The 9512-nt window shown below is 37.6% G+C and overlaps 1 protein-coding gene across 2 annotated transcripts in view; it reads left to right on the top strand.

Annotated features, from left to right (window-relative positions):
* The first annotated feature begins 2238 nt into the window (after window positions 1-2238).
* RGPD4 (RANBP2 like and GRIP domain containing 4) overlaps window positions 2239-9512 on the top strand; it is a 30841-nt gene continuing 23567 nt past the window's right edge. For both annotated transcript variants that reach the window (XM_014306619.1, XM_031056225.1), the window contains exons 1-8: window positions 2239-2302; window positions 2831-2942; window positions 3832-3984; window positions 4848-5078; window positions 5512-5657; window positions 7052-7244; window positions 7917-8007; window positions 8856-9065. In XM_014306619.1, the coding sequence (XP_014162094.1) occupies window positions 2241-2302; window positions 2831-2942; window positions 3832-3984; window positions 4848-5078; window positions 5512-5657; window positions 7052-7244; window positions 7917-8007; window positions 8856-9065 (1198 nt within the window). In that variant the 5' untranslated portion in view covers window positions 2239-2240. The remainder of the gene's footprint in view (window positions 2303-2830; window positions 2943-3831; window positions 3985-4847; window positions 5079-5511; window positions 5658-7051; window positions 7245-7916; window positions 8008-8855; window positions 9066-9512) is intronic.

Below are 9512 nucleotides of genomic sequence, written 5' to 3'. Positions count from 1 at the left end.
GAGCCCGGCGCCTCGGTTTAGGGGCTTGGTCTGCTTGGCCCGTCCTCGTCCTTGGCGGTAAGAGGAAAAAGGATCTCTCTCTGGAGGGATGTCTTTCTGGCGGTAGTCAAACCCCACCTGGACGCGCCTGTATCCCGTGCTCTAGGTGACTGAGCCATGGCAGGGTGTTGGACTAGATGATCTCCACAGGTCTCTTCCATCCTTGACTGTTCTGATGTTCTGTGAGTTAAGGTGTCTTTGGGAGTATTTCTGAACGCGTAATTACTTAGGGTCTCTGTAAATTGAGTGAGATTAAGGGGAGCTGAGGAAGGGCCCAGGTGTTTGGCATACTGGAGGTGCTTTCCCTAACTGGGAGCAGTGGTTTACTAGAGCTGTGCACCTGTAATTTACAACTGGTAAGCCGTAGTGTAGTTTTTATTAAAGAGTCCATGAGTTCTCTGAGTACAGACTTCTTCAGTTTTGTAAGAGTTTAGTTCCTGTGTTTCCCGAGTTTCGTTTCTCAGAAAAAGATTGCCGGGTTTCATTTTTTCAGAAGAATCTAACCAAGGAATACGTGAAGCACTTTCAGTTTTCTTTTATGTGTTGTGTCATTAATATTCTTGTCTTTGTAGTAATATTAGGAGAGGAGGAACTGGGAAAAAATAATCTTTCTGTAATATTTTAGTAACTGGCCAGAAGGACGAGGACTTCTGCATAACTTGTTACCATTTTTCATTGTATCTGGAAAGGATCTCAGTGAGCAGTCTGGTGCAATTCATGGGAGCTATTTAATCCTGGAAGATCCTGCTCTACTGCTCTTGAATTGATTTTTTTAAAAGTTAGAATATTTAGCACTGTGTTGTGTAGTGTGAATACATCCATGTCCACTATTATGCAGTAGGGCCTTTGTGCGGGCCTTGTGTACATCATCGTTATTTGTATCTCTTTCCCAACAGCAACGAAGTTGTTCTGTGGCTTAATTGCTTTGGGTGCTGTTTAGAGCAGCCGATGTCAAGGGCATTACTCTCAGAATCATAGGTGCTCATTAATTGCTTTGGTGTTCCTACTGAGCTCAACAACAAAATAAATCCTCTCCTGTTGTGCTTTAAGACCAGCTGGTGCATATTTACTTATTTTGGTTTTCTTTTTTCTTAACAAGTAATGCTTGCAACTAATTGTATAAGAACAGTCGCTGGTGGAAAATGTTACCGATTTTCCTGTTGTGTTGATTTTAGGAGGAGGGTGCTCATAAGGCTGCAAAGCATTTATATTGAGGTTTCCTTCATCCATGTTTAAAAGAAGATGCCAAATGCAGCTCCACTCTGACATGCTTCAGTGTTTCCCTTTTGTAGCAGGCCTCAAAAATACAGTCTGGAAACTTGAGGTGTCCTAGGAGGCCTGCTTTCATTTTTAACCGCTTAAAATTTTGCACGAATTACAGTGGTGAGAGAGGGAGGGAGACTTATAATTCAAGTGAATTCAAACTATACGCACTTGTTTGGAATCATATTTGTAACTAGCTCCAGCATTTCTTTATTCAAAAGCAAAATTGTTTTTGAACTGATATTGAGAATTCAAGCTTTAAAATTGTCTGATTTGTTTGTAACTCAGTTCTTTAACTCACTCCTTTCACTTTTCCTCCTGATTATGCTTCTGCCACTTTGGCTTCTTTGGTACTGCCTTGTAACAGGAAGATTGTTTCACCTCTTGCTCCTAGGGTGTGTATGTTAAAAGTTATTTTAGTCAGAAATCAACTGGTGCATAAATGCATTTCTTACCCAAACTGAGATTGACTTAAAAGTTGCTATTTCCTCAAGTATACTTAAACAGTAGTGTCTAATGACAGTACACTACAGTAGGGCTAAATGGCAGATCTCTCTTCATTTGTGGAATATCTTTTTTCCTTGCTACATTGCACAGCAATAAGCTAAATGTAGATTACACTGTTCTTCCACTCTCTTTAATGAGTGATGTATGAAGTACCACATATATACAGACTTGTTGTTTTCCTCTCTTGTAATCTCTATCTTCCTAGTAACCTTTTTATAGCAAAAACTTTTATTCTTTTCATTCTTAAACCTACATCTTTCAGAAACAAACTCTTATGTATGATGGGTGTATTTGAGGGGATAACAAAGCATCAAATTCAGTCACTTGAGTATTAGGCATTGCTGAAAAGAAAGGTCCCTCGTTAGGGATTTACTTTTGAAGTACTGAATGTCTAAAATGTGTTTGTCATGGTTTTTCTCCTTCAGAAATCGATGAAAGGATTCCTCTTTGCTAAGCTGTATTTTGAAATTAAAGAATATGAACTTGCTAAAAGGTAACATGTATTGATGGACATTTGTTTTTTTGTTCTCTAAATGTAAAAGAAAAGCTTTGTTTTTATGAAGTAGACCAGAGAAACCAAGATGAGTATCGTGCCGCTTTAAGCTAGCAGTGCAGACATTGAGTGCTATTTAGATCTTTGTAAAACAATAACTTAAAAGAAGATAAGCCATGTGGTACTGAAAAAAATTTCCTGGCTGCATTGGCTGATTTTTTGCTTGTTGTATTAAGTAGTTCTTACTATTTTTACAAATTCCTGCTTTTGCTATTTCAATCAACAGAAATACTGGCTGGTGAGTAAGTAGCGTTTGTACAGGTGTAAACCATATTGCTGCTTACTTAAAGGTCCTGACAAAGTGTCTGGAACAAAACATGTCTATACTTCTCTGGTTTGGCTAAAGCATCTAGAACAAAATGTCTTTGTGTCCTGTATGGCAGATAAAGTTGTCATTAGAGCTTGGGTGAGAGGGGGAGTGTTAGTGAAAAGTACTTGTTGAGTAACAGGCTTTTTCCCCCTTCATAGATACATATCTACATACCTCAATGTACAAGAGAGAGATCCCAAAGCACACAGATTTCTTGGACAAATTTATGAAGCTGAGGATAACATAGAAAAAGCTTTTGGGTGTTACAAGGTAAGTACTACATTGAGCTACAGCCCCTAATGTTCTGCTTTATTCCTTTATACAAGGACTTCTAAAACCCTTCTGTGGCTGAACATTCTCAAAACCATAGAAGAAAACATGCTTCTGGGGAAACTGTGTCATACACATTTAACAATGGAAAGCACGTGAACCACTGTGGAGAGGATTCTTCACTTGATATAGCTTGCTTCTGTAGTATATTTTGAAGTTGCTTTTTTGTTTTTTCTTCTGGACTTGATCTTTAATCTGCTATTAAATTCTCCCCAAGTCATGCATAGCTTCTTGGACTACTGTCATAGAATCCTGTCGTACACACTGTGATGACAACTGGACTTTAGTTGCTGCTAGAAGACTGTAGGCTTACTGTGTTTTTTGTTTGGTTAGTTTTGAAGAGGGCAGGTGCAGAGGGGAGGGTCAAATCTAATTTTGATTAGGCAAGCATATTAATGTCAAATTTCCAGTTGAATTGCCTTTGTTCTGGTTTCAGAGAGAAAGACTCAGAAGTCTGGCCAATACAACTCTGTGTATGAAGTGCTATCACACTTCTTAAACTGTGTCTTAAAAGTTTTTACACCTGGCTAGACTACAGGTTGTTATAGTCCTGCTGTCTGTGTATAGCAGTAGCTGGTGATAGATGCAGAGGAAATGGTTTGCATTATTTCTTTTATGCTTTTCTCAATTTTAGCAGTTCTATATGGGTGCTGTAAACTAATGATAGCATGTAGAAAGGCTTTTCTTATATACTCTGTGTTTATAGATTTAACTGTTTTGAATAGCTGGGTATGTTTGTAGAGGTGTAACTCTTACCTGTTGTACATGGATCATAAGTTAAAGTTGCCTTTTTCTTTTTTCACTCCTGTGTCTGCATGGGGAAAAATAGCGTTCTGTGGAGTTGAACCCAACACAGAAAGATCTTGTATTGAAGATTGCAGAGTTACTATGCAATAATGACGTTACTGATGGAAGAGCAAAATACTGGGTTGACAGAGCTGCTAAGCTCTTTCCTGGGAGCCCTGCTATTTACAGGTTGAAGGTAAGTTCAAAATTACCTCTGTTCAAAGGCTTGAACAAACTTTGAGCGCCTGTCTGGAGTACCTTTTGCATGTCACCTCAAGCAGAAGTCTTGCTAAATTATTTTAGTATCTTTAATATTAAAACAACTATTAGATGTTACACTCCTAGTCTGACATTTTTGTCCAGTTTTAAAGGAAGCTGCAGCTGCATGCTTTCATACTCTTTCTAATCTTTCAAGTTTAATTTTATTCCAAAATGCTGAGAAATTGTTATTTATCACAGTCAACAAGTTGAAGACTAGATAGGTGTCTGTTGTTCTTTCCACTGTGTCACTGGCAGGAAGGTAGCTGATCTGTGGACTCAGACTTTGTTGCTTTACACTGCTTTTTTTGTTTTTAAATCTGTATTATGATCATTTCTGCGGAGTGTGAGAAATGCTGTAATTCTCAAATAACATGTAAATACTTTATGCCATGCAATGTCACTTTTGCACTGGTATGTTAATTTTGTGTAGCTTTTTAATTTTGTGAAATTTTGGGCAGCAGCCACATTGAAGTCTCAAGGTGTCTGGGTTTTTTAAAAGCAAGGTGGTCTATGGCATGGTCTGTTATCACTGAACCAAATGTTTTGAGAAGCACTTCTCTTTCTTGGTAAGAGGCAAATTCTTCTGAGGACTTTTCTTCTGTGATAGTTGTGTACATTTTTAAATATTTGAGTACTTAATCAAACTTCATGTAATACCTGAAAGCTATTAAGAGTATTAAGCTATCTAGAGCAATGTAGTCTATGTAGTGAAGGAAGGAATGATACCTAGTACTGTAGTTGCTCAAAAGACTGATGTGGCAAATGAAATATTAATATGTTGCCTTCATATTTCAACAGGAGCAGTTACTGGACTGTAAAGGTGAAGATGGGTGGAATCAGCTTTTTGATTTGATTCAAGCAGAACTTTATGCAAGACCAGATGATGTCTACATAAACATCAGACTAGTTGCGCTCTATCGTTCAAATAACAGATTAAAGGATGCTGTGCTCCACTGTCAGGAGGCAGAGAAGAGAATACCTTTGCAGTCAAGCTTGGAATGGTGTTCCTGTGTTGTAGAGACATTTGAGGTGTTTAATCATATTTTGATCCTGTGGTAGTCTTCCATATCTTTTTACCTGGTCTATTTCTCTTAGTGTCCTTATTCTGACAGCTGTTTCTCAAGGGATTTAACTCCTTCAAATGCAAGTCTGCTGAAACCAGTGGAACTACAAAATACTTCTTGTGTGGTTTTTTTAATTGGAATTTTCTCCCTAAAATTAAACTTTATAGAGCTATTGAGTTTCTAACTTCAAAAGCTGAGTTAGACACAGCAGTTCCATTAGGGATAAAATTGCTCAAGCAAGTAGTTCCCTGGAACTTTGCTGCTGAAGAATATGTTAAGGTCTCACCTGTGAAACTGGATTATGCAATAAATGCTACTAGTGTGTTTTGGAGAAGTACTGCCCTTGTCTTCATGGAAGGATGACTGTTCCTTATCCTGTGATGAACTTTCTTCTTTAGGAATATCTGGAATCTTTACAAGACTTGGAGTATGATAAAAATAACTGGAGAACTGTCAAGAAAGATCATCTGCTGGCCTATTCCAGCTTTGTCAAACTGACACTTTCTTCTAGAGATGTTCAGGAATGCAGAGAGGCACTTGAAAGGTACTGTTTAAACTTTTCTGTAGTAAGAAAAAGTCCTCTAAGAATTGTTTGGGGTCACATAACATCTGCCAAGCTTCTGTTTCACAGCTTATCTTGTTTTTTGCACGGAAGAGGGAGATTGTCTGTACTGACCACCAAGAGTGTTTCTTATTGGGTGCGAACCCCAAGCTATCTTTTGACAGATGCTTTAATGGTCAGCACACAGCCATGGAGAAGACTCATTTATATCCTGGGTCTTTGTACCTTCTTTTCCTTTGATTAGAAAAGTTGTTCTGTACTTCAGCAATTGACTAATCCAGATTTCCCAGACAACTGGAAAAAAACCACTGTCCCAAAAAACTCCAATCCGGACAAAGCAACAGAACTCAAACTGAAAAGCCAAAACTACCTCTTATGTATGTCAACTTTGTCTTAGTCATTCTATTATTAAATAACACAGCACACTGGAGTAATTAGGAACTTTGTGTACATAGTATAATGGGGAGGGAGGAAACCACCTGAAGCAAGAATAGCCTTCAGAGAAAACTGGTGGTGTTACAGCTGGCTTAAAGGCTTACCATCTGTGGTGCACCTAGAATAGTACAAAATAGTGTTTGTAGTCAATAATTTAAGATCTGTGTTTCTTGCCATTATCTTTTGTTTGTTACTGGTTTTTACTAATTTATTGTTCCTCAGTACTACAATGGCTGTTATATTGCGTTCTGTAAAAATATTCTTGAGTCTGTTAATCTTGCATGAGTATTTGAAGCCGTACAGAATGGATGAGCAGTATTTAATACCCAAGTATGTTTTATTTTAATTTTCTCCTCTAACACTTACCACGTGGGGTTTTCTGCTTCTGATTTATTAGAGTGTTTTGAGATGTTCACATATGAAGCAGTTCCAGGTCATGGCAATGCTAACGGCCATTATAGTCTAATTGAAAATTTGTTTTAACTGTTTGCTGGAAGCCCTCTCCTGAGTGGGACTTGTATAGTAATCTAAAGGCACTAGAATTTCTGTAGTACCTTCTTTTTTTGAACAGCCTGTTAAACAGTATTTTGGATCTTTATGGTAATGAAAAGAAAGGGCAGAATCAGTAATACCTCCTGTATGTCTCTAAATCTGCATTAGTGAATAAGTTTATCCATGTGGTTCAGGACAATAGTTTTAAAAGTAGCTGTGCAAAAATGTGATGAAAAAGACTAAGTATCTAGGTAATATTTACTTAAACTTGAGAGCTTTGGGAGTTTGAGGTGATTATACTTTCTAGTAACTTGGGTTTAAGCAATAGAAACAGTACTTACCATTGACTCATGAAGTTACTTAATTCACAGTTAAATAGCATGAACTACAATCAACTGCTATAACTTTTACCAGGACTCTGTTTAGAATTAGTCTTCTCTGCATTTTAGTTTTGATCGTGCACTTCAGTCAGTAAAACCATATGTGAGTGCGGCTGATGAGCTGTCTCGTACCTATGTGGAAATGAGAGGACAGCTGTACATGCATGCTGGAGCTTTGCTGCTGAAAATGGCCCAAGACAACGAGACACAGTGGAGAGCTATGTGTGAACTAGCAGCATTGTGTTATCTCCTAAGTTTTCAGGTAAACAATTTTTCAGTCTAAGCCTTCACTTGATGCTTTTCTTGAAATTTTCTAGCTGTGCATGTGTTGAATTCCTGTATTCCTGAGATGAACTAGTGTTTGTGTATCTAAAGGAGAACTGTCCTCACTCGCCAAACCCTCCTCTGTCACAATTGTTTTAAAGTTTCAAATGACGCAAATAGGGTAAAAGTATACCTTCAATTGTTCCTCTTGCCAGAGTAACCTGATTCTTAAGTATTAGTGCATTTATTTCCTGTAGCATATTTCCTTTTTCATAATACAAGTACACTTAAGTGCTAAATTTTAAAAATTTAGAATTTTTAATTTAAAAAAATTGACAAATCAAGGTTCTTTGCTTTATGAATTCTTTGATTTGACTGTCCTTTTTATACCATTGCTTGCATTGTAGGTATTACTTGCTCTTGTGTATACTTAATGTTACTTTCAACAGCTATACTTGCACATCTGTATACTTTAGGTGGGTTCTCTGCTCTCTTTGCCCATCCCACACAGAACCATAACCCAATATATGTACCTTCAGAGTGAATAATGCCTGTTTTCTTATAGCTTTCTAATGCTAAAAATAAGCTTATTTCTTAATTTCTAAGGTTCATTTAAATGTCCTGCTCTTACTGTGAAAAACCGGTAACAATTTTCTCCTTACTTTACCAGGTTCCTAAACCAAAGTCAAAACTCATAAAGGGGGATCAAACCGGACAAGATATGCTAGAAATGTTGGCCTGTGATCGAAAAAGCCAGTCTGGTAATAAAAAAATGGCTGCATAGTTCCATTTTAGTGCTGCACATTTTACTGTAAAGTTTAAGATTTGTTAAAGAACACATTGTGTATCTTGTAACGTTATCACTGCAATATATAGTAAAGCCTTATAGATTCTGACTACATATGTAAAACAATAGTTTGGTTCTGACACCTAAAGTTATTTTTCTCCTCTTAAGCTGCTGGTAGAGTGTGTTCTCCTTGTTTCAATAGTGGTTGGGTTTTTTCCTCTTTTTTGACTTTCTAGCATGTTAAGGTAGAATTTAGCTTTTATTATCTGTTAAATTTACTGGAAATGGCTTCTGCCTGCTGATGCTCTTTTGCAAGTATTGTTAGCCCCAAGAGGGAAAGAAAATATTAGTTTGCTTCCCTGATCTTTTCATCCTTTCACTTGTTCATCAGCTTTGTTCTTTTTCCTGCCAAGTATAGACAGTGTTTCAGTCTAGAAAATTCTTAGAGGGCCTAGATGAAAACAGATGAAGCTGCCAGACATCGGGTTAATTTACTTCAGAATAGATTTCCTTCTGCTTGCATTACAGCTATAAGGTCACTTGCAATGCCCTTAGAAGAATCATGGTAGGAGGGCTTTGTTTTCCTAAAGAACTGCATTTACAAATTCTTTGGGGTTGTTGTCACTAAAAGCTTGGAAAGCCTATGTGCTGAAACGCTGACCTAATTACAGGGAGAGCATACCTGAACAGTCTGTAGGTTTCATAAGGGGAAATCCTGATTCCCATCCAGCCTTCAGTAGCAAAGAGCAGTCCAGCATAGCAAATACTGCTTTCCTTGTGTTCACTGCTTTATTTACGTGAAGTGGTATTTTTGTTTTCTAGGTCATATGCTGCTGAACTTAAGTCATGGCAAGCAAGACTTCTTTAAAGAGATTGTGGAGTCATTTGCAAACAAGAGTGGCTCATTTGCATTGTTTGATAGCCTGTTTGAGAGTGGAGCTTCTAGAGAGAGGTCTTTTATTGGCACAGATGATATTGGAAATGTCAGTACACAAGCACCAGTGCAAATAGAACTTCACAAATACGATATTGGTAAGAAGTGTTACTTTCTGAAACTCAGCACAGCTTTGTGTAGCATAACCTCTTCTGCAAATACTTGTGGAAGAGGTACTGGTACACAAATACTTGTACTGCAACAAAAGACAAATACCTGGAATAGCTGTCCAAAGTTGCCTTAATGTCATAGGAAAGACTTATACTGCATTGCAATGTAAAGAAGTGCTTCTTCAGTAATTCCTTAAGGATTTTTGGAGAAGTAAATAGGTTTGCTAAAATTAGTTATCTGTTGGACTGAATAAGCTGAGAATGGAGATGATGAGAGTCATCCTCTCAAAGCTTAAGCAGTTGGTGGCTTTGAGCACTTAGATGAACTTGGTATGTTTGTCTATACTATATGAAGTTTGTAACCCTTTGTAAGTGAAACCTGGAATCTTGATGCTCATTGGTCTTAAAGTATGTTTGGCCCCTCTGGCAGAGTGC

This window comes from Geospiza fortis, unplaced genomic scaffold, assembly GCF_000277835.1.
Source record: "Geospiza fortis unplaced genomic scaffold, GeoFor_1.0 scaffold192, whole genome shotgun sequence".
Lineage (NCBI taxonomy): Eukaryota > Metazoa > Chordata > Aves > Passeriformes > Thraupidae > Geospiza > Geospiza fortis.
The sequence above is the reverse complement of the archived record's forward strand: the minus strand, read 5'-3'. Positions and strand labels throughout refer to the sequence as shown.